At 36.3% G+C, this 25,340-nt stretch overlaps 3 protein-coding genes across 5 annotated transcripts in view; 2 read left to right on the forward strand and 1 right to left on the reverse strand.

Annotated features, from left to right (window-relative positions):
- The window catches only part of LOC100118582 (pre-mRNA-splicing factor SPF27), a 79,665-nt gene that overhangs the window by 37,212 nt on the left and 17,113 nt on the right, over positions 1 to 25,340 (forward strand). The window lies entirely within an intron of this gene.
- On the forward strand, positions 11,413 to 12,490 carry LOC116415895. Of its 2 annotated transcripts, none has more exons than XM_031921518.2 (2): positions 11,413 to 12,117; positions 12,189 to 12,490. In XM_031921518.2, exons 1-2 carry the CDS (start codon positions 11,963 to 11,965, stop codon positions 12,469 to 12,471), a joined length of 438 nt encoding a protein of 145 aa, XP_031777378.1. In that variant the 5' UTR covers positions 11,413 to 11,962; the 3' UTR covers positions 12,472 to 12,490. The 2 variants fall into 2 exon arrangements, with proteins under 2 accessions (XP_031777378.1, XP_031777379.1); XM_031921519.2 differs by having other exon boundaries at positions 12,195 to 12,490.
- Positions 13,220 to 25,340, reverse strand: part of LOC100117424 (major facilitator superfamily domain-containing protein 6) — a 380,954-nt gene continuing 368,833 nt past the window's right edge. The window contains exons 11-13 of one of the 2 annotated variants that reach the window (XM_031921504.2): positions 13,950 to 14,018; positions 13,804 to 13,872; positions 13,220 to 13,669 (exon numbers count right to left, since the gene is read on the reverse strand). In XM_031921504.2, the coding sequence (XP_031777364.1) occupies positions 13,840 to 13,872; positions 13,950 to 14,018 (102 nt within the window). In that variant the 3' untranslated portion in view covers positions 13,220 to 13,669; positions 13,804 to 13,839. Of the gene's footprint in view, positions 13,673 to 13,803; positions 13,873 to 13,949; positions 14,019 to 25,340 lie in introns of both variants that reach the window. The other variant, XM_031921503.2, reaches the window with a different exon arrangement.

The following is a 25,340-nucleotide window of genomic DNA, read 5'->3' on the forward strand; positions in this document are numbered from 1 at the left end:
GAGATCATCTACAAAGACTAGTATGTATAGTGTATCTTTGGTTGTATTATGTATATATAGGCAATAATCATAATTACTTCTCACAAAGTTAATACTTTCCATATATTTGTTGAGACAATCATACCAAGCTCTTGGGCTTTCTGTGAGTTCATAGAGTGCCTTATGCAATTTACAAACTTTATTGTCTCCAGTTTCATAAACTTTCGGTTCATTAACATATACTTCTGTTTTTACATAACCATTTAAAAAGGCCGTCTCTACATCTATTTGTTCAATGAATAAATTATTCTTACAACAATAAGACAATAACATTTTTAAGGTTTGCATTTTTCCTACTGGTGAATAAACATTATCAATGTATTCCTTTTGTTGAAAACCTCTAGCAACTAATCTAGCTTTATGGACATTATTGCTTTTCTTTTTGTACACCCATTTTACATCAATAACCTTTTCATCTTTTGGCCGTTCAACAATTTGCCAAGTATTATTTTTCTTTAAACTATTAATTTCGGAGTCCATCGCAATTTTCCATTGTTTATATTCATTTGTGTTTAACGCCTCCTCAAATGTATTCGGTACATTTGGATCAATGTGATTTACATAGATTAAATGAGTTACAGGATTTCCATATCTATTTACAGGACTTTTCTTTCTATTAGATTTTCTTTGTACTTTTAAACTTGAATTATCATTTTCAGCGATATCAAAAATTAATTTGTTATCTCTACTTTCCCCGAAGGTCTGAGTAGAGATAAGCGATTTTGTTTGATTTGAATTTACATCAAATCATCCAATAGTGATGTCGAAATAGCCTTGATTGTCCGTCAAACTTTACGTCTCCGCAACGTCAATCCAACCAGCGTTTTCCACAAGCACATTCTGACTCGGATTGAGCTATAGCCAACCTTTCATGAGGATTGTCAAGCCAACGTTCTTACATTTATAGATTTCAATGGCATTGATTTCATAGCGAATTTCCTCGAACATGTGACAGAAAGCGTTGTTTACCAGAGTCGTGTGAGCTACTACAGCTCCGTCTGACTTGGCGAGTCTACCGCTAATGTATATCATACTACGCGAGGGTAGAATGTACAGATCTTGATGTTGAATAGCGATGCGAAATTCATCACTGTTGTTAAACGATGAAGCGGTGTAAGGTTGATGAGGATGCAATTCGTAATGAGCAAGAGACTCATCGAACGTTACAGGAGACTGTATGTTTAGAATGTCTTCCATTTTTCGCGAGACAACAAAAGAATATACAGATTACTTTCCAGCGTGGGTGACAGCGACTCTTAAGTTTAGGCTTTTCAGAAACTGAATGTTTCGACGTGTTAACGCTTTGGAGGTCTGTGGAAGACTGATTTGTTTATATTCATTCATAGACATTGTTTATATTCATTTGTGTTTAACGCCTCCTCAAATGTATTCGGTACATTTGGATCAATGTGATTTACATAGATTAAATGAGTTACAGGATTTCCATATCTATTTACAGGACTTTTCTTTCTATTAGATTTTCTTTGTACTTTTAAACTTGAATTATCATTTTCAGCGATATCAAAAATTAATTTGTTATCTCTACTTTCCCCGAAGGTCTGAGTAGAGATAAGCGATTTTGTTTGATTTGAATTTACATCATATTCATCAATTTTGGATTCTTTTTCCAGTATTTCAGTTTCTACGTTTTCAGATTCGCTATTTTCCAAATCTCTATCTTTTTCGTCATCAAGTTTTTCTAAACAAATTAATTGAGTTTTCTCTTCAACTACTTGAACATGTCTAGCATGAATGACTCTACCATTGACTAGAACTTTATAGCCATTTTCTACATAGCCTACTAGTACGCCTAATTGGGCTTTATCGTCCTATTTACTTTTTCGCAACGCTTCTGGAACTCTTACGAAGACTCGACTTCCATAAATTTTTAAATTATCTACATTAGGCTTTTTTCCAAAAAATATCTCGTAAGGAGTTTTATTTTCCGCTGTATTTGCTATTGTACGGTTTTTTAAATACGCGACCGTTTTTATGATTTCAGGCCAGTAACGCCTATGAATTTTAGCTTCTCGCATTAAGCATCTACCCATATCTATTGCGGATCTATTATATCTTTCCGCTACTCCATTTAATTCATAGACGTAGGGTGGGCATGGCAATAATTCAATTCCTTTAGATTTTACAAAGTCATAAATTTCTCTATTCAGATATTCTTTGCCATTATCACATCGTAATTTTTTAACCTTTATATTGAATTTATTTTCTACTAAATTAACAAATTCTTTCAAACAACTTGCAGTCTCTGATTCATTTTTAATACAAAAGATTCTAGTGCACTTACTATAATCATCAACAAATGTTAAGAAATATTTTTCTCCACCATAACCAGTTGTGCTATGTGGACCATTTAGATCAGTATGAATTAGTTCTAAAATTTCAGTAGTTTTTGTTCTATTATTTTCGAATGGTGCATTTGCCATTTTACTTTCTATACAATTTGCACATTTCATTTCAACATTTTCTATTTTATCTGGCAAACCTTCAACTAATTTATTATTTACTAATTTGTTCAAATATTGAAAATTTACATGGCCAAGTGCCCTATGCCATTTTTCTTTGTTAGTTAATTTTACTGAATTTACATACATTTCATTACTTGCTCTTTTTGATACAAAACTTTTCATATAAAACAAATTTTCCTTTTTGTTTGCTACAGCTATTAACTCTCTAGATTTATTAAAAATTTTTGCAATATCTTTATTTGCTAATACTGTATAATTTTCAGTTATTTTTGCAAGACTCATCAAATTTTGTTTAGTGCCTTCAACATAATAGACATTTTTTAGATCAACATATTTTTGATTATAATAATTTTTAAAATAAATTTTAACATTACCTATTTTGGTTGCTTTTAACATTTTACCGTCTGGTAATTTTACATCAACAGGATTTTTCAAATCTACACATTTATCAAAGAATTTATCACGTTTTATAATATGATCTGTGCAACTACTATCTAATAACCAATCGATTTCGCTACAATTTTCACCTGTTACATGATTTACTTCACTTGTTTTATCATTCTTATACTTTTCCCGAGGGTAGGTATAAGAATTGTTCGAGTCGTGGCATACCTGTGTTGTCCATGATTCAGATGAATAGTTGCCTTGTTGCTCGCTTGAAGAGTCACCTCTGGGTTGACCTTGTCCTCTGTCTCGGCCACGACCTCTGTAGTTTCCACCTCTGTTGTAGGCTCTTTGATGACCTTGTTGACCTTGACTGGATTGAGTACCTCGTCCTCGGTTACTCTGCTGTGGTGGTCTCGTGCATGTATTTTTGTAAAGTCCAACTTTTCCACAGTTGTAACATTTACCCTCGAACTTGGCTGTAAAAGTACTTACATTATCAGAATCGTTTTTTGTATAATTTTTCTCTTTAATTTTTGATTTGACATAATCTATTGTCTTTTGATCTTCTGGAATGCCATCAATGAAGTCTCCTATGTAGCTGTAGCTTGGTGGTAGTGCTCGTAGTAAATACCTCATCTTCTCTGTTTCCTCTAGTTTTCCACCAGCCGCCTTGAACTCGTTCACGGTTTTCTTGAATTCTGCGAAAAAATCGTCTACTTGATCAAAATTCTTCATATTTACTTCTTCCAGCTTTCCTCTGCAAATTATTTGTAGTGGCGTGGATTGCGTCGAATATATTTTATCGAATTTTTCCATCATGTCAAATGCTGACATTCTAATTGTTTATCAGATACAGTGCTTATTATAATTGTTCTTGCTTTTAAATCTTTTTTTCTGCCATTCACCTTCTTTATCTTTATATGCAGCTGTTATTTTACTAGTTGCAGGTTCGTTACACTCTTTATATTCTAATAAAATCATCAATCTTATTTTCCAACTGGAGTAATTTGCACCATCAAACACGGGTATCATGATATCTTCAACTTTAGCTTGCTTCGCCATTTTTATTTCTTCTTCTTTGACACGTATATTCTCGTACACTTGATTTTTCAATACAACAATTTTCTTGATTTCTTTTAAAAATATTTTTCTAATCTTATTTCTTATTTTCTTTGTTAATTCAATATCTGTAGCATCTAATTCATTCTCTTGTTTTACTCTATGTTTAAGCCACGAGAACATGTGCTTAACCTCGAAATTGCCACGTGTTCTGTACTAGCACGTTACCACGTTTTTCACTTGCCGACTTTAATCTATTGACATCGCACTTTAATCTTTATTAATTTTCAAAAATCTTCTTATTGTTTAGTACCTGACAACTTTATCTTCGTCACTGAGCATATATTTTTTGACTTTAACCTTTTCTTAACTGGTTAATCTTCACTTGAAATTTTTCTTTTTTTGACGGACGTTTCGACACAAGATTCAAATTTCAATGCTTCACAAGCATATAATCTTTCTGAGAAATTTTCTCCTTTAATTTCACTGCTCAATTTTTCACTGTGCGATTCACTTTGTTAACAATAACCGTTAACTTCTTTTCCACGTGGCTTTCTTCTAACCTCACTTTTTACTCCCCTCAATTTTACATTTCCCCGAATGTTAATGTAAAATTGAAAAAATAAAGTTAACCACGGTCTGCTACCATATTGGAATCCGTGGGTAAATTGAGAACACTGAGGTTGATGTTAAATGAATAATAGTAATTTATTTATATATGGCAATAGCCATATTCACACCCAATCCGAGTTTTGACTTTAACTTCATAGCGTTCGTTACTGAGTATACTTTTTCACTAATTCCTGCGTCTTTTGCGAAAACTTTCTGCCAAGATTGATCGGTTAAAACTTTGTCAGCTATATTTCTAGCTTCGATGTTTTCACGATTCTGCGAATAAGCTATGTCGTGTTCTTTACAGGCTCTATCGAGAGGATTGACTCCTGTATAACCGCGAACTAAGCGTTTAGCTAGTTTCATACCTGGACCACAATACTGATACCCGGGCAAATGAAGTTCAAACGGGAGTTTATTGATTAGACTGTTCACTAAACCGTGACACTGAAGACGACGATGACGTCGTTGCTGACAGCGTCTATGTATGATCATCACACCTCAAAGGTTTGATTACAACTGAGGCGTAAGGCATATAAGCGCGCTATTTATAGTGTCGTGCACAGTCGCAAACGAACTCTCGTGTTGATCACATGAACTTCAAGGAGCAGTCTGTTAGGCTTCCGATAGTAAACTTTGACACTATCGTGGAGCAGGAAGAAAGTAGGAGAAAATGGCACTGACAACTACTTCCCGAAAGCATACGAGCAGTATTTTGCAGTCCATCGAACTGCAGTAAAACTAACAGTTTACTCGCTCTCACAACGCATCCTAATGGACTGAGATTCGAAAATATATACGTTTACTCAAAGTCTCTCAATCAGCCAAAGTACAAATTTCTCAAGGATCTCTTAGAACCTCTCGAAGGTATACAATACTTTGCCTTTAGCGAGCATAATGAAGTTGTAGCTCCTGACAAAGCGATGCCCAATTCTATCATGATATTTGACAATGTAGCCTGTGAAAAGCAGAATCATATAAGAGCGTATTTCTGCATGGGAAGACATAAGAATGTTAAATGCTTCTATCTCTGTCAGTCATACGCTGATATACCCAAACATCTTGTGAGAGATAATATTAATTTACTTGTTGTCTTTCGACAAGATGACGTCAATCTAAATCATCTTTATGACGTTTATGTTAATTCCGATATGACGTATGTTAAGTTCAAAGATTTATGCATGAAATGTTGGATAGATGGTAAGCATGTCTTTTTAATGATTGACAAAGATAGTCCGATTAACAATGGTCGCCATAGGAAGGGTTTCGATAATTTTGCTATAAATATAGTACATGCATAAGCTCAGATTATCAGTCTGTCGTCAACCTCTGAGGCCTTAACATGTCGTACTTAAAACGTAAAAAATATATTCTGCATCAACTAGTTGAAGCTAGAAAGGCTGTTAAACGCGAGTACAATTTGTTGAAATTCGGGAAGGAAAATTTTGAGAAAGTCGTGGGCGAAACATTAAAACCTATTGTCGATCATCTTCAAAAACTCGTTACCGAGACGTCAAGAAAAAGTAATAATTCACAAAGCGAATCCAGAGAGAAGTCGGTAATAGAAGATTCTAATTATACATCAGATATAGGATCATACAGTAATGATGATAATGATCATGAAAAAAAGATTTCATCTATTACTAGCTCGATGATACCTATAAAGACGATAGTGAGAATACTACAATACAGAACGAACTTGTTGATAGACTACGTCTATTGATTGCTGAAAGATCGGCAGGTAACCCTAGTCACATTAATGAGATTCATTCAATCGTAGAAGAGCTTCGTGAAGCAGGCTATATGCATTGAGCTGCATGCTTGAGTTATACTCATTTCAATTATGAGTGTTGACGTGTTCGGACGTAACCTTAAGAGAAGTGAGGGCAATCGTGGTCCTCCAGGCATTGGTTTTAAAGTCACTGTTGAAAGTATTATGTCATGTAAAATAAAAGACTCTGTAACGTTGCCTCACCAAGTCAATTGAATGAAGCAGTTAATCTGGATACTCTACATCGTATAATCACAATGGAAATTGATAGAGTACACAATGTTACATCAAGATTAAGAACTGATTAGAACAATTTAGATGATATTATGGAGGTTCACAGAGATGAAATAGATGCTAAATTTAGAAGCCTAGATAATGAGATAAGAACTATAAAAGATATAATACTCAATATATCTGAAAACATTCACTCGTCAAACGTTAAATAGTGAACATCGATAGATGGAACATAAGAAAGTTGTCGTATAAAAAAGAGTTGCATAAGCCTGCTCGTCGAAACTATCGTCGTCGGTCGAATACCAAAAAACTTGCAAACAGATAGAGGTGAAGAATTTTATAATACTACATTTGATAGTCTTATGAAGCAATATAAGATTAATCTTAATCTACGTATAGCAATCTTAAGGCATCAATTTGCGAAAGATTTAATCAAACATTGAAGAATAAAATGTGGATACAGTAAATGGTTAGATCTAATCTAATAGAAGCATACAATGATAAAAAACATCGAACTATTGGCGTAAAACCTAAGGATCTTACTCTAGCAAACGAAGTTGAAATTCTGAATCAATTTTCATGCATAAGAAAGAGACTTTTGAAGAAGCCCAAATTCAAACTCAACGATCGAGTGCGTGTGAGTAAAATTAAGCTTAAGTTTTTGAGAAAGGATATACTCCAAATTGGTCCACAGAAGTCTTTACAATTGTCAAAGTATCTAAAACAAATCCAACTACTTACCATTTAAAAGATTATAAAGATCAGCCAGTGAGTGAAGGTTTTTACGAAGAAGAACTAGCAAAAGTAAAATATCAAGTGTATACCTTGTTGAGAAAGTTCTCAAGAGACGTGGTAATCAATTATTTGTAAAGTGGTTAGGATTCGATGATACTCATAACAGTTAGATAAATTAATCTGATATGTAAACAAAATATCTATGTTGTAATAATAATAAGAAATAAAGAGAAAGGGATATAAGCCCCGACTTTTGCCCACACCTGTGAGAAGCAACCATCAAACTCATCATCATCATCATCTGCGTAACTTACAAATGATTTATTTCTCTCCGTTACCTTTTCCTTTATTTATTTATTGTTTTATTTCTAATAAATACAAATACAAAAAATTAATTTATTTACATTTATACACTACAAAATTCAAATTTATGATCAGCATGATAGACTAATCCTAAAGCGTACTTATTAGCCTTTTCAGCCATTTCTTCAAATAGACTTTTATTTTTTTCAAGAATTTTAGAGGTTCTATCTGGTAGAAATACTTGAAACTCCTCGTTAAGTGTTAAAACAAATCTCATTCCGAATCTTGTTTTTACTGGTCGGATTCGTGTAACCATATAGGTCGCATCCTTCTCTAGCTCAGACATATGCTTCTTTGGAAGGAAAGTGTTGTTGCAAACTTTGTTTAATGCAGAGAGATCCATACTATAAGAACAAAATACAATATTATTAGAGAGGATAAACTAAGAGAAAGAGAGAGAAAAAGTATAAGTTAAGAAATTTTACCTCAATAAGTTTATCGTTGCTTTTGAGTTAGAGTCTTGGTCTCTTATTCTGAGGTTCTCCTCTGGATCGTCCAACGAATGAATGTGCCTGACCTCTCGCTCCGCTCCCTTTCGTAGCTCTCTCCCCACTATGTTGGGTTCCCCCTCTTCTACTGTTTCTTCTAGAACTCGTAGTAACTGCTAATCATCTAGAATACTCCAGTGACCCCAAGGAATCGTGTTTGTGCAGGTTTCGACAAGATGTCTCTTGTCATCAAAAGGACTAAGCGCTACTTTCTTTTCGTTCTCAGTGCGAACCACGTGTAATCTAGAAAGTATATTATTCTGTTCGCGACTTATTATTTTTTCATCGAACAAACATTTGCGATAATCCTCGAAAGTGATGATATTTTTAACAACTCTAGATTTTACACCTTTTGCCTTCTTGATGAGTTCACTATTTTAAATGAGAATGTTGTACATTTTATTACGAAGGCCGATGAATTCCGTCATTATATATCCATTGCATTCATCTTTCATAAGACCGATAACTTTCTTATTCTTGAGAGGTATTCCAAATTCATTATTCTCAGGATAATCAGACATATCGAATTTATCAATATCTTGTTTTATAATATCATACATGTTAACATCTTGAACCTCATATATCAAACTGTCAATATCAGTATACAATAGCTTGCAGTTACTACCAACTCTTGCCTTCATATAGCCGTAGTGGAAATCATAAATGAGCGTTTTAGAAATATCAAGTACACAGAGTCCCACATATATTGGTTTTCTTATTGTTATTTCTGTACGGGCTAGTTGTATAGCAACAAGATCTTCAGCAAAGATTGATCTACTGTGGAAATTAGGTCTTGCAATTAATGTCTCTGCCCCATATCGTCCATCCCATTTAGACACTAACTTAATATCTACACGTTTTCGTTCATTTTCCATTGTCTTACCATAGACGGCATTAATGAGAAGTTTGAAAAATAGTTTCTCAAATTCATTTTTAGCTTGTTTTCTCTTCTCTGTATAGAGATCAACGTAGAGCTTTAATCAGGAACTCTATTTAAATTTAAGTGCTCTGTAAATTTTCCTTAAAATGAGACCATGCTTCAGAGCTTGTTTGAGAGCACGATAACGAACTACATAGCGCTCTTTGTTGTAAAGCATAGTTAATAATTTGTTCTCTTTTGAAGTAGGAGACGCCATGTGTTCAGGACAAAGCGGAAGATCTTTGTGATCATCATGAATATTTTCAGGATAATACAACTCAACTTCTAGAATGTAGCAAAAATAGTGATCATCAGGTACATAAAAAAAAATTAGATTCGTCAAGATTTTCAACCTATGTTTTCCGCCTTCTGGCAAAAACCGTGCCATCGCCCATCCATACATATTGTTGGCGTCAAAGTACATTAAATGTTTTTCCTCTTCTTCAGGGTTTCAGGGCCTTTAGTGCATATATTTATTATTCGCTTTTGCAAAACGGTTTGAACACTGGCTCACTCCACCTCTGATGCCCTTCTCAATAAACATCAACATATCTGCATCTGTTAACAATTCAAGATTGACTCCAGTATATTTTAACATAGCATTCCAGGTCAATCCAGGCGTCGTGTAATAATGTGCAGGGTCTAAGCCATAGGCTTCCATACACGTTGAGCGAAAATTTTCAAACACACCAGCTAGAAGAAGCACATCCGTTTTGAGATAAATATCTGAATATTGACCAAGAGTTTTCACATTTAAGGCAGCCCACACTGTTTTTGCGTGTTCGTAATCAGCATCACTGAGATTACACTCATACAACTCACTGTAAAAATTCTCTTCTTGCAGCTAATCAAAAGAGCTTATATAATCGTAGGGGAAATATGTAATACTTGTAGAGATAAGTAATGACTATGTCTAGCAAGTTCTTTAGAAGTCAGACACAGAACGAGAAAAAACTTGCATCTCTTGAGCAGGTATGAACTTGTATCTTTCGAACATGCTAGATCTTATCTAGCTCCCTATATAAAGATGCTCTTCCGCACGACCGGCATCAGTTTGTCTCAGTGTGTCAAAGGAGAAGATCACTGAAGAAGATGGACTACGATCGTCGATATTTAAGGGTTCCAGAAAGTCCCAAATGAATTTATATTTAAGGAAGTAGCCATCCTTGCTCTCCAGGAATCTGCTGTGCCTCTTGTCTTCAACTTCCGACAGCCGCACAGTGGGAGAAAATGGGGAAAATTCGAGCCACGTGTCATTTTTAATCGTAGAGCCATGATTTTTTTTTAAACTCTTTAAAAAAGCATCAAGTTTAAGCTACAGGTGCGGAAATTATTGTATCACCTTCCCCTAAACCCATGCGACCCCTAGAAGCCACCCCTACCAAACCACAAGCAGTCTAACTCATCTATCCCAGGGAACAGAGAGTTAAATCGCCATAAGCCAGCTAATAACCTAAATACCTACCTCTAACCCGCTTAACCCCTAGAACCACCCCTACCAAACCACAAGCAGGCTAACTAGCCTAACCATGGGAACAGCAAGTTAAATTGCTTAATTTTTTCTTAAAATAATAAAGCCACACACCAGAAGCCAGCTAATCACCTAAATACCTACCCCTAACCTGCTTAACCCCTAGAAACCACCCCTACCAATCCACAAGCAATAAAACATGGTGTAAAAAAAAATCTTTATTCATGTCGATTTTTCACATTGAAATCATTTAAGATTTAATGTTTAGAGCGAAGAAATCGTCTCCTCGAGACTTAAACTTCAGTGTCACAGTTTAAATTTTGAACAAAAAAGGTAAAAGCACATAAAATGGCGGCTAACACGGGAACATCGTGAAAAATTTCCAGAATTTTTTACTTGACAATGATAGACTTTAGAAAAAAATTTACTGAAGAAAAAGTTCTTAGATTAAATAAAAAAATACGTTGAAATTCTATCAGAATTTTTTGAAAATTTCTCGAATTTATTATATTATAGTACAATTTAATATAATTAAATCTATTGATCATACGAGTGTTTGATGGTTCAATGTTTACTTTTTGAATTTATTAGATTATAGTATAATACGTACAAATGTTTATTTTATCATATGGAAAAAAATAAGTTTAAATTTAAATTAAGTTTTCTTCCGTCAAATCTAAGAATATTTCTCTTCAGTAAAATGTGTTCTATTACGTCTGTTATAACATAAGGCATACGTGCGTTCTGTTGATTCTAACTCTATGTATTTATTTTTTGTTAATTAATACAGCTGCGACTAAAGAATCAATCAACTTTTATTTCATATTTTCTGTTTCTACGTTAATAAACACATGGACTTCAATTTTAATTGAGGATGTAAAATTACTTGACTTTTTTCTTATATTTCATATCAGCAGTAGTGAGTTTTAAGATTTATTTAGAAATGAAATAATGCAGGATACAGACATCATATTGATTTTCTTAATAAAATAAATACTTAGGTGAAAACGAAATGGTATTTACTTTGTCAATAATAATTTTCTGAAGGGGTATAAAATTTATTAAATAACTACAACCTACAATTATTTAAGAGCTAAAATAATGTTACTCAATATAGAACACTCATATTTATGTCAATTAATATGGAATCATCCTAATGAGCAAAATTGTATTCTCGACTGTAGTTGTAAATGATGTAAAAAGAAAGAATGCACTTTCTGAAAGACATACACAGTATCTAAGAAACCAACTAACCAAATCATTTTTTCCAAAATATAAACTAAAATGGCAAGATGTTTCTCGAAAGAAAGATGTTTTTAAATCGAATTTTATGAAAATTGTTGTGTGATTCAGTTACTTGACGAAGCTTCAACGTCAAATATAAATACTTCAACATCAAATATGAATACTTCAATATCAATCATGAATAATGAAGCTTTAACATTGTTTACTAGTAATAATTCACGTACTTCTGAAAAATTTTCTAATGTTCGTAATATAGGTCGACCTCGACGACAGAAGAAGCAATGGTTAGTGCTGAGACTTTCAGGAACAATGTAAGTATACTTGAAACCGAAACCTTTTTGCAAATTTTATGAATATTATTATTATAAATTGATCTCGAAAGTTACAGATCAATTATCGACTTAGAGGAGGAAATTGCTTGTCCCACTCTCAATGCTGTTTGCAAAAACAACGACGAAGTTCACTGTACGAATCATAAATTATGTTCCAAGGATTCCGTATGCGCTATCAAAAATGCATTCGCACTAAGGAAATGGCTTAAAGAACAGGAGAGAACTTGCTTGAAGGAGTCGATGAGGTTAATAGCGACGCATTCGAATCCAGATTCTGCAGTAGAGATGCGAATGCGGAATTTTACTTATCAATGTATAATTGATAGTAAATAAATATCAATACATTTTTTAAGAGAGAGAGAGAGAGAGAGAGAGAGAGAGAGAGAGAGAGGGAGAGAGAGAGAGAGAGAGAAAGTACTTGGAGAGGAAAAATGGCATGCATAGGTTGTTCCTCACAGGTCAGGGCGTGGATGGGGCTCGCACCACTTTCTCTCTCTCTCTCTCTCTCTCTCTCTCTCTCTCTCTCTCTCTCTCTTTCAATTTTGTATACAACCAGACCCACACACACGCGCGCGCATAAACTCATGCATACTCGTACACTCACACTCTAATTATACTACATTCATATCAACACTCATAATTTCCATGCATATATTTTCTCACATGATCGTTCACTAATAGATATATTCATCATTCACACACGCGCGCACACACTCATACAACATGCCTACATTCTTTCGATACACTCCATTTCTCATTCACTTATTCTTACCACATTCTACATTTACTCACTTAATACATTCATACTCTCATTATACTGCGTTCATATCAGACACATTCATAATCTCTAGGCATACATTTTTTTTACTTATCATTTACTCATAGATATATTCATCCATACACATATCTTCTCTATTCATATCACATTCATACTTCAATTATACCATACATTCTTCGATATACTCAATTTATAAATATACATTTTACTTATCATTCACACACACACACACACACACTCACTCACATATACATCTACCCTATTTATATCACTCTCTAATTATTCTAAATCATAACAGTTTAATTAAATTTTCATTTTTATTTATTACAAAAATAAACAGTAATAACAATATAATATAAACTTTAAAATTATTTAAGTTGACATGTAAGTAGCGCTTCGGGTTGCGTTAATTTTCGGGTCCTGAGATTTCTGAGGTTGCTGAGGCTGTTGAGGCTGCTGCTGCTGCTGTTCTTTGATATAATCCACAATTATTTCGAGGAACTCATCCCCAACAAGATCCTCCACTGGGGGCAGCACGCAATTTCTTATGCAGGATCTTGAGAAAATCTCGTGCGGAGTTGGCGGCAGCAGAGTTTTACAGTTCAGTGTAAAACCTACATGAGATTGTACCGGTAGAGTCAATACCGGCAAACTGTAGTGGGAAACTTCACGCTGCGGTGATGACGGTTATGTGATGTTTTCCACTTCAGGTTTATAAATTACTACCGGTGCAATCTCTATTGGCTTATGCTGCTGCTGAAAAAGAATTAGAAGGATTAATTAGAGAGAGAGAGAGAGAGAGAGAGAGAGAGAGAGAGAGAGAGAGAGAGAGAGAGAGAGAGAGAGAGAGAGAGATTATAATCTATCAAGATAATTCTAAAACTTACTTGTAACTCCGCTGCCGACGAACTCGAGTTGTCCAGCTATGTCAACTCCTGCAGTAGATCATCGTCACACTAAAATAATGAAATATTATATATATATATATATATACACATATATATCTGAAAAACAATATTAAAAAAATACTAACAAACAACCACCAAGTGAGCTGCTTCACTTCATCCGCCGACACGATGGCTGCTATCAACTGCTGCTGCTGCTGTAAGTATAACAATTTATTTAGTTAACATGCGTTTGAATATATGTACACATTCATACACATGCATTTATCCGTATGGATCTACATTTCATTTATTAATATACACACACGTACATTCATTCATACAATCATACACACGCATTTGTACAATCGCACAGGAGGAAAGTGCTGGAATAATGAGGGGTTTTGGCACAGGAGGGGAAAGTGCCAGAAGTAATGGGGGTTCTGGCTCAAGGGAATGAGCCAGAAGTAATTGGGATTCTGGCTCAGGGGAGTAAGCAAGAAATAATGGGGATTCTATCTCAGAATGAGCCAGAATCCCCATAGCTTATCTACTGCAAATGAATGCGGAAAATAAGAAAGAGAGTACACAGCGTTTAAACACGGTATACACACACCTGGTGTACTAGCTTGAACTATAAAAAATATGAGTCATAGTTCTGACGTCAGTAGCAGAAAAAAATGTCAGCAAAACGCTCGACTCTCTCTCTCTCTCTCTCTCTCTCTCTCTCTCTCTCGCTGCCTAGCGTATGTATATAAGCCCGGCGAAATTCGGGCTCGCGCGAATTTCGAAGCGAACAGCCGAGAGAAACACACCTACTTCCCCCCAACGTTTGGTGGGGAAGTGGATTTTTAAACGATGTACTGTCGATATTCCCATAACTGTTATATACCCATAAGCTTACAACTAGTGTTAATCATTTTCGTATCATATACACAACATGTGACGTGGAAAAACATGCAAAACGATTTTTCTCTATTGATTCACAGCCCCGAATCCGCGACACTATTATTTTATTAAAACGTTTCTGAATCTCCTTGTGATCTTGGAGGAGATCCCGCTAGATATTCTCGAGTCGGGTTACTCGAGGATGATTGGAACACTTACACTTTCATTTCTGTTAGACTCTCTCTTTATTCACTTCTCTCGAATTCACAAAATTTCACTCCTCTGCGTGACAATACGATACTCCCAACTCTCCACCGCACGCTCTATCCCTCTCGCACTCACGCACACTCGAAACTCTATTTCGCTCGCTCGTACACTCAACCGACCCGATGAAGTCGGTAAGGCACCGCCCGGCGCTGCCGCGCCTTGGACAGCTCCGTCGCCACGCGTCGTTCGCTCGTCCGCTCTCCCTCTCTTCGCGCGCGCGCCAGCAACACAAAGCGGCCCCGACTTTTCAAAATCGGTTCTGAGCGATGCCCGCGTTTCTCTCGTTTCTCTGCGGGTTATCCTTCGTTTCCATGCGCGCTTTCTCCCGAAAGTTCCTCTCTAGTAACTCACGCACTCACAACTCACACGCTACACTCTTACAACACACTCATGTCTCTCTCTCTCTCTCTCTCTCTCTCTCTCTCTCTCTCTCTCTCACGTGAGTACAATAGTTCCTTTCCGCTTTGCTCCTTTTATAGCACTCTTACTGCCGCACGCTACCTTCGGGCCTATTGTTGTGTAGATCATTGCATGCGCTTTTTTGCAATCTTCAACGTGAGATAATAATCACTGGAGGCTGCAACTTTCAACGCTATTATTCTGCTTCAACATCTTTCTCTGTAACCTAACCTGCAAACTCGCACGGTTTTTCTCCTCGCTGGAAGAACGCCAAGTCGCTCGTCACGGCAGAAAAACAGCTAGAGGAAAAATGAAGACTTGTAAAATGAGTGTGAAAATGAGTTGTGTGACCAGCATTTCCACACCATATGTGTCGCCCTTAGGTCTACAATGGTGAGGGATGCTGCCACACTCGCCTGTGCTGCTTGTGCGAAAGAGTACGTCACCGACACGCCAAAGACCACGCAGACGAGGGCAAAATCAGCGGCAGCGGCAAATACATCTGCCAAGGGCACGCCTGCAACGGATGTGCCAAAAAAGAATAAATCGGCACCCGCATCGCTTGCAGGCTCCAGGACTCAATTGCCTGCGAAAACACTAGCGACGTCTGTCGAGACGTCCCTTAAGGACATTTTCGCGGCACTGGATGACATCCGTAAGTTCCAGAATGAGGCCCTTTAGGCGCAAAACACCGTGTCTGAAAGGGTCTCTCGATTTGAGAAAAGGCTCGCCCTCTCAAAAGCCGCCTCAAAGCCCTTAACGACTTGCCTACGCTCAAAACTCGACTAAACAATGTCGAGTCCTCCATCTCTGAGCTGCAGGCACAATATCAAGAGCTGTCGTCAAGGAGCCCCGCAGAGTAACAGAACATCAGCATTGCTTCTGACTCTGAAGAGATCAACAACCTCCGCAGCGAGCTGGCTGAGGTTAAGAGGAGGCAGGAGCGTTCAGCGAATAATGTGGTGGTGATCTCTGGCCTGGCCTATACTCAGGAGACATCACTGCAACTCTTGGCTTTCACCGTCCTGTGTGCACTGTATCCCACGGTCCTAAGGCGGGATGTGGCATCCGTCAGGACCATGGGGAGACTTGATGCAACCAACACCAACGCGCAAGGTGACAGCAGATTCCCATCTCTAGCTGTCACTCTCTCTTCCAGTGCGCTGGCCCGCTAAAATGCAAGCTTCACACTAGTGAACTGGATGCTGCCTCACTAGCGGAAGCGAGAGCTCTCTGCCCAGACCATCAGGGACTTGTTAACATCAACGAGCTGCTTCCTCCAGACATTCACAAGCTGCGCATCAAGGCCAGGCTAGAGGCAAAGAAGAGAAGGGGATGCCGCTCCTTCGTAAGAGACGGGAGGATCGACATTCGTTCTGGCGAGGACAGCAAACGTGCCACCATCATCTACTGATGCTGAACTTAAGGCTTTTTTAGCCCGTACGCCGCCAACAGCCAACACGGACATCACACACTAAGACACACTCATCCCCTCAAAACCACCATCTAAGTTATCTAACTCACCCACATTTTCCTCTAAAACATCTCCGTCTGAGAGTCTGTCATTTCAATGCGAATTCCCTTACGGGTCACATTGAGATGGTCAGGCTCTTCTTGTCCACTCGTTCCTCCTTTCACGTAATAGCTGTAACTAAGACCTGGCTAAGCGACAAGATAGCATCCATCCCTTCATTGGATGATTACATTTTGTACAGACGGGACAGAAACAGGAACGGTGGAGGTGTGGCCCTCTACATTCATCATTCATTGACAGCCAGCGTTATCTCGTCATCTGACGGCGAATGGTCGGGCGAGCCGGGTAAGCCGGAGTATCTCTTCTGTGAGATCTCAGCTAAGAGAGTATCGCCCATCGTTGTGGGGATTGTCTATCGCCTTCCTCACTAACCCTTTATCCAGAGATCTAACTTCATTGAGCAACTAACAACGCATATACATAACTACTCCACGAAGGCATCATGGGTGACTCTAATGCCGATCAACTTTCCTCATTTGAAGACGCCAACTTCATCAGGGCCTTCAACTCTCTTACCTTTGTGTTATATGGTGCAACCCATCACAGACAAGACTCTGACACCTGGCTTGACCTATGCTTAATTGATGAGCAGGATCGCCTGCTCTCACACTGAAAGACAGACACTCCTTTCATCAACAGACATAACCTTATCACGACCACACTCGACTTACAGATTCCACGCCACGTACCTGCTACATACTCTTACAGAAACTTCAAAGGAATCTGTGCTTAGAAGTTAAGGGTCTTAATTAGCGCATGTGACCGGTGTCCCTTACCACGCCATCACTCGACGAATGAATTACTATTCTTGACGCTTACCTAACGAACGCCATAAATCATCTCGCCCCATTAGAGATTATGACTTTAGGACGTAAACGTCGCCCGTGGTTCTTCGTTCCCTTTTAACTGAAAGGAACAGACTCTACAGGCGCTTTTGCAGAAGTCGATTACCTTGGGATCTATACTTCTATTAAATCGCAAGGGACGACGCTCATAAACAGATTGAGGAGGCTAGGCTGAAATACTACTATTCCCGCTTGTCTACCTTTACCGACGTTGCAGAGATCTGGAGAGAGCTTGAAAATCTTAGTATTACTACCTCTAAATCTCCTTCACCTGCTCGGTTCTCTTGAGATGCTCTTAACAAACACTTCAGTTCCATCTCTAATGAATTTTAAGCTCCATCTGTTGAGGAGTATCTGCGAACCCTCGAGAGTCTGGACCTCTCTGAAAACTTCGCTTGCGGATCATATATGTTGTTTATTATTTTTCATTATGGAGCAGATTTTACAAGAATAAAATATGTAAAAATTACTTTTTTTGTATAAAATATGTCAATATAAATATTTTATCATTTTAATATAGTTTGTGATGCGATAGGATAAGATACAGAAATACTTTTTTCAATATGTACTATTATCAAATATTTAAATTTATTTTTATAATGGTTCAATAAATCTGTATGTAATTCTGTTTGATTATTATTATAAATAACAATAAAAAACGATATAACAGATGATTAAAGCGTAGAAATAGCAACAAAAATATATAATAATACGACAAAATAATAATTAAACATTACATACTTCAATGATATATCGGAATTATACATGTGTATATATATGTACTTATATGAAAATATCTTCCTATATTATATAGTTATTTTGGCTATACTCCGCCTCATAGCCCCCCCCCCCCCCCCCTCACTTGGCCTCCCCACAAATAACGTAAAAGTCGTTTATTTTTATGTTATTTTTAAAAATGTACATGCCCCCTCACAGCCCCCCCCCCCACACACACAGAAATTACACGAATTCGGTATGATTAACTTACTCTAATTGTACTGTTGGTTCATTTTCAGTAAACTCTTCTGTAAAACTCTTGTATTTATTCCATATATCATCACCTTGAATATTTTCTCGAAGTAAAAACCATGCAAAAAAACTGTCTTAACTGAATAGGTAACATAACAGTGCTTGCTTCTTCAAAAATATCCATAATTTGAGAATCATATTCTAATAAACATATCACAATAGCTGTGTCTTTATATGCACTGTAATTTATGTTTTCGTGTGTTTTAATCTTCAAATGAGGTTGCGCCTGTTATTTTATTGAGAGAGAGAGAGAGAGAGAGAGAGAGAGAGAGAGAGAGAGAGAGAGAGAGAGAGAGAGAGAGAGAGAGAGAGAGAGAGAGAGAGAGAGAGAGAGAGAGATTAGATTAGATTAGATTAATTGCTCTTTATTTTTGTACATTTTGTTGTACATATAACAAATATAGTGTATTATGATAAAGGAATAAATAAAATTTGTGTAAGGGTATATAGTATAAGGTGTGTGTGATGTTGAGAGATGACATGAGATGAAAGAGAATGTATGTATGTTTGTGCGATGTTTATGTGTTTTCCAAATTAAAGAAATAATTTTTGGCTGCTTGTTTGAAGTGTGATATGGATAGTGTGTCGCGAAGTTGAGATGGAAGGCTGTTCCAGAGGTAGGAGGCGCTGATGAAAAATGAATTCCTCAGCGTCTCCGTCTTGAAGGACGGGATGTCCAGTGGAGTCACCTCGCCCCTGACAGGCCTGAGTGCGACGTGGAAGTCAAAATAGGCTAGTAGATAAGCTGGTATTGAGGTGTTGAAAATTTTTCTAAGAAAACAGGCCATGAAGTACTTCCTACGTCCGGCGGTGGTGAGCCATTGCAACTCACGCCTGTAAGGGGAGATGTGCTCGTCCCTCTTTACACCATAGATGTATCGGATTCCCGTATTGACAAGCCTTTGCAGTTTTAAGTCAAGCTCTTGAGTCAGGTCGCAGTAAACAAGTGAGCAGTAGTCGATGAGGGGAAATAGGAGTGCTTGCACCAAATGTTGGCGCAACCTGAGGCTAGTGCTCTTCCGAAAGAAATATAGCCGATACATTAAAGAGTGAGCACGTTTACAAGTTTGTGTAACGTGCTCTTTCCACGTAAGTTTTGAGTGAAGCACCAGCCCCAGGTTGCGCACAGATGATTCAAAGTTGACCTGGGCCCCCCCTATATTTATATAGGTGTTAGCAGTAGAAGGTAGAGCATTGATATAGTAGGGTGAGCCCAGGACGATCGCCTTAGTCTTACTAACATTCAGCTTAAGTCTGTTTAGTGCTGCCCAGCCCATTATCCTCTCGGCGTTAGCACTCATCTTGTCAGAACATGAATCGAGCTCCTCAAGGGGGCATTGACAGTAGATTTGCAGATCATCCGCGTAGACTAGATGGGATACATCTGAGTCAAGGCAGAGGCCAATGTCATTGATGTATAACGCGAACAATAAGGGGCCCAAGACTGACCCCTGTGGGACACCGGTGTTTAGTGGTAGGAATGTAGAGAGTTCGTTGTTGTCACCAATGACGGCCTGTTCTCTACCAGAAAGGTAAGATGCAAGCCAGCGGATAACCTGCTTGGAGAAGCCGAAGGAGGGTAGCTTTCTGAGTAGCCTGACGTGACACACTGTATCAAACGCCTTGCTAAAATCAAAAAGAAGCAGAAGGGTGACCTTCTTCCTGTCCATTCCAAGCCTGACATCATCAGTCAGCTTAATCAAGCCGGACTGCGTGCTGTGGCCAGTGCGAAAACCAGTTTGGAAACTATCAAGATAGAGTCTAGTTTCAAGGTATTCAGAGATTTGATTGTGCACCAGCCACTCCAGCGCCTTGGATAGAAAGCAAAGTAGGGAAATCGGTCGGTAGTCAGTTACAGCTGTAGGAGAGTTGATCTTGTTTAATGCTCTTACGAGCGATGATTTCCAGGCAGAGGGAAAGCATGCCTCACTCAAAGACAGGTTGAAAATTTGACAGATTAAAGGAGTGAGTATTGGTAGTGCTTTAGAGATTACAACCTGTGGGATGCCATCGCTTCCCCTGGCCTGGGTATTGAAATGTGAAACTGCAGCTAACACGTCCGATTCTGTGATGGCCCTGAAGATAAAGTGTTCAGGGAGGTCTAGACTCTCGAGGGTCCGCAGATACTCCTCGACAGATGGAGCTTGAGGGTCATTTGAGATGGAACTGAAGTGTTCGTTGAGAGCATCTGGAGAGAACCGAGCAGGTGGAGAAGATTTAGAGGTGGTAATGCCAAGATTTTCAAGTTCTCTCCATATCTCTGCAACGTCGGTTAGAGTAGACAAGCGTGAATAATAGTAATTCAGCCTGGCTTCCTCGACCCGTTGATGAGCGTCATCCCTTGCGATTCTATAAAAGTATAGATCCCAAGGTAGACGACTTCTGCGAAAACGCCTGTAGAGCCTATTCCTTTCAGTTAAAAGGTCACGAAGAGCCGCGGTGAACCACGGGTGACATTTACGTCCAGGTGTCACAGTCTTTAATGGGGCGAGATGATTTATGGGAGAGAGAGAGAGAGAGAGAGAGAGAAGTGCAAATGTAATAGAACTAAAAAATAGAGAAAAGCAAATAGCTTAATTGTATGAAGAAAATACGTGCTACATATGCATAATAAAATAAAAGAACAAGAAGAATTAACACAACAGCTGGAACGTGCACAAATAACACAACTACAGACATATAAAATAAGTCAAGCACAATCAGTTAGAATGGAATTAGATCGAACATTACAGAACGAAGATATATTTAATAAAACGGATATGGAGTGTATAAAAAGAAAAAAACAACGGGAATTATGCAAAAAGCCAAAAAACTAGCAAGGATAGTAATAAAGAAAACGAACAAAAACGAAACTCCGCAGGAACTCACAAAAGCAGTAAGTCATTATTTAGTAAAAAATAAAATGATACGAACAAATGCGATTACAAATAGGGAAAAATCAGAGGAAGTAATCGTAACGTGCAATGATGAGCAAAGTGTAGTTAAAGCTGTAGAAACTTTGAAAAATAAAATTAAAGGTAACGTAGCTATAGAAGAGAAAAACAAACCAAAAGTGAAAATTGTTGGCATAAATAACTTTGAAAATATGAACGACGTACAACTACAAATGGATATAAATGAAAGAAATTTTACTAACTACAAAGATCAAAGTTGCAAGATTTTCCACTCATATATTAATAAAGAAAAAGGAACATTATCTGTTCTAATAGAAGTAACGGCGGTCATACACAAACACATAAAAAAAACAAAAATAAAATATATGTTGGGCATAAAAAATGTACAGCATATGATGTTGTTGACATTAAGCCATGTTATATATGTGACAGATATGGACACAAAGGGAAAAAGTGCAGAAATCAAGCCACGTGCACTAAGTGTGCAGGTGCTCACAAAGCAAGCGAGTGCAGATCAGCAAATTTGAAGTGTACAAACTGCATATATGGTAATAATAAATATAAGACGAAATATAACACCGACCACGAAGTAACAGACTACGAGAATTGCGGAATATTCAAAGCCAGAGTAAAGAAATATATAGATACAACGGACTACAGTATCAAGGCTGAAATTCCAAGAGACATAGGTAAAATAGGTAACTATCTTAACAAGCCGATGACGGCTCGAAATACAAGTATTTCTGTAGAATCACTGAATTCAGTAAGTAAAAGAATAACAAATCGAACAAATCAATCATTAATAACGACATTATCAATTTTGATGAAATAGTACAAAAAGAAAAATAATTTATGATACTACAGAATTAAATAATAAATTAGCGAATAAAAATTTTGTAATATTACACGTAAATATTAGAAGTGTGAATGAAAATTTTAATAATTTGGAAGTTTTTATAAAAACGCTAAATAATAAACCATCAGTAATTGTGTGTTTAGAAACATGGACAATTCACCACATCGAATATTTTCAATTATCAGGATACAACATTTTTTATAACAATAATAAAAATAACAAAGTTGGTGGCGTGATATTATTTATAAGAGATGATATAAATGAAGATACAAAAATAATTGAAATTGATATATGTATCAATAATAATAAAAATTTCAGAATATCAGCTGTATACAGATCTCATGACTTACCTAAGACTGAATTTGTATCGTTGTTCAGAAAATTCTTGATTGAAAACAGAAATGTAAAAAGTCATTGTATAATTGGCGACTTTAACATGGACATAATATATAGGGATTCTCAAAATTATGATAGCAAAATTAATCAAGAATTTTTAAATAATTTACTAGCATATGAATATGTTCCATGTTTCCATGGTGTAACTAGACCTTCATCTGTTGGGCAAGGAGAAACATGTATTGATAACTTTTTTATAAAATCACATAAAATAACTACAAATTCATACAAAATCACGAATCTATTTAATGATCACTTTCCATTGTTTGTACAATTTTATAATATGAAAATAGTTTAAAACGAAAAAAAAAAAAAATAAGAAAACAAATTAACTATAACAAACTACGAAATATCAGCGAACACGTGGATTTGAATCAGATATTCACAATACAAGATTCAGATTGCGACACAGATGAAATTATAAAATTAATAAATTTATGCGTAGAGAAAGCAAGTAGTGTAGTTAAACAAAACAGATACGATAAAAGCTCGATACCAAGGAAAACATGGATTACAAAGGCAATAATGATTTCGTGCTAACAAAAAGAATTGCTATATAATCTATGGAAAAATAATAAACAAACTAAAACTTTACAAAAAGAATACAAGGATTATGATAAGATATTAAATAGGGTAATTAACGATGCCAAAACAAAGTATGAAAAAGATAGGATTAATGCTAAACCTATGGCAAATAATAAACGAAAAAATTAAGAAAAATAAAAAAGTAGATAATAAAATAAAAAACCTGGAATATTGTGGTACCAAAATCAAAGAGAAAATCGAAATAGCAAACATAATAAATAATGTCTATTGTACTCTAGGGAAAAAATTAAGCAAACAAATAAAAGAACCAAATATAAAACCAAAAGTAATTGAAAGTAATTGTAAAACAATATTTTTAAATCCTACCAATGCAAATGAAATAATGAAAGCAATAAAAGAGCTTAAGAACAAAGCAGGCCGAGAAGATAAAATAAATGCTGTGACTTTAAAAACAATTGCTACGCATATTGCTCTTAGCATATATTTTTTCAATCTCTCAATAGAAAAAAGTGTATGACCAGTAGCGCTAAAGAGCGCAGAAGTAATTCCCATATATATATAAGGAAAAGCAGGAAAAAGAACTGACGTTGCAAATTACAGACCAATCTCGCTTATTTCGAATATTGCAAAACTGTTTGAAAGAATTATCTACAGTCGTATGTATGATTTCTTACAAAAATGTAACATTTTTTCTAAATACCAATTTGTTTTTATTAAAAATACAGGAACTACATTCATAGATCTTGCAAAAGCTTTCGATACAGTAAACCATACACTATTATTAGAAAAATTGGTAAGATATGGCATTCGACGTAATGTCCTGGAATTGTTAAAAATCTATCTAACTGGTAGAAAACAAAAAGTAAGAATAGATGATAAATATAGTACAGAAAGCATAATTGACACAGAAGTACTACAAGGAACAATCCTGGGTCCGCTATTTTTTATTATATATATGAATGATCTCCTGTTATATATGTCTTAGAATTCTGTATTGTCGTATTCAGATGAGACTGTCATCATCTCTAATAAGTCATGGTATAATAGCATGGGGAGGTGCGTATAAAATCACGATAAGTCCATTACACAATATTCAAACTAGGTTGTTGAAAACTATTAACAAAAATCACTTTTCAATGAACAATCCTTTAAATATCAAACAAACGTTCACACTGGTATCAGTTATATATCATTATGACAAACTTAAAAATATTTACTCACTAAGTGAGTTAAAGACTAGAAATAAGAATATAATAGTGCCAAAAATGAACAAAGCAATAAGTGACAAGAACAGCTATATAGAGGCCATGAAAATATATAATACTCTACCAAAAGATTTAAAGTGTTTAAATAAAAGTAGAAAAATTATTAAGAAAGATATTAAGAAATTTATAAAATCTAAGTAAAATGTATATATTGATGGTAACATTTTTTTAATAAATATTGGATATAATTTATTGGAATATTAGTTTGTTTTAGTTTAAAGTTTTAATTTTAAGTTAAATTGTTAAGATATGTACAGGTAACTGCGTTTACTTCTGTAGGGTTTACTTTATGTAATTTTCTGGTTTAAAAATAAATGAAAAAAAAATGTGCATGTGGTAAACCTCTATTTCTATATCATATGGAGTTGTTCTTTTTGGAAATTTTCTCAAAATTTCATCGTTACCACAACGGTCTGCTCACATTCAAACTTATGCGTAAATTCATGATTTGTCCGTCGATCTCTGACCTTTTCTCTGTTAGACACTTATCTTATAATCTGCGTTATCACAGACCTATACATGAGCACCTGGCGCACACAAACTTTATGTTATTTTCGACCTTACCTAGATTAAAGCGCGGATGGAATTCTCTCCCGCAACGTATCGCTGTCATCGAGTAGT

The sequence above is a fragment of the Nasonia vitripennis genome (genome assembly GCF_009193385.2).
Source record: "Nasonia vitripennis strain AsymCx chromosome 1 unlocalized genomic scaffold, Nvit_psr_1.1 chr1_random0012, whole genome shotgun sequence".
Taxonomy (NCBI): Eukaryota; Metazoa; Arthropoda; class Insecta; order Hymenoptera; family Pteromalidae; genus Nasonia; species Nasonia vitripennis.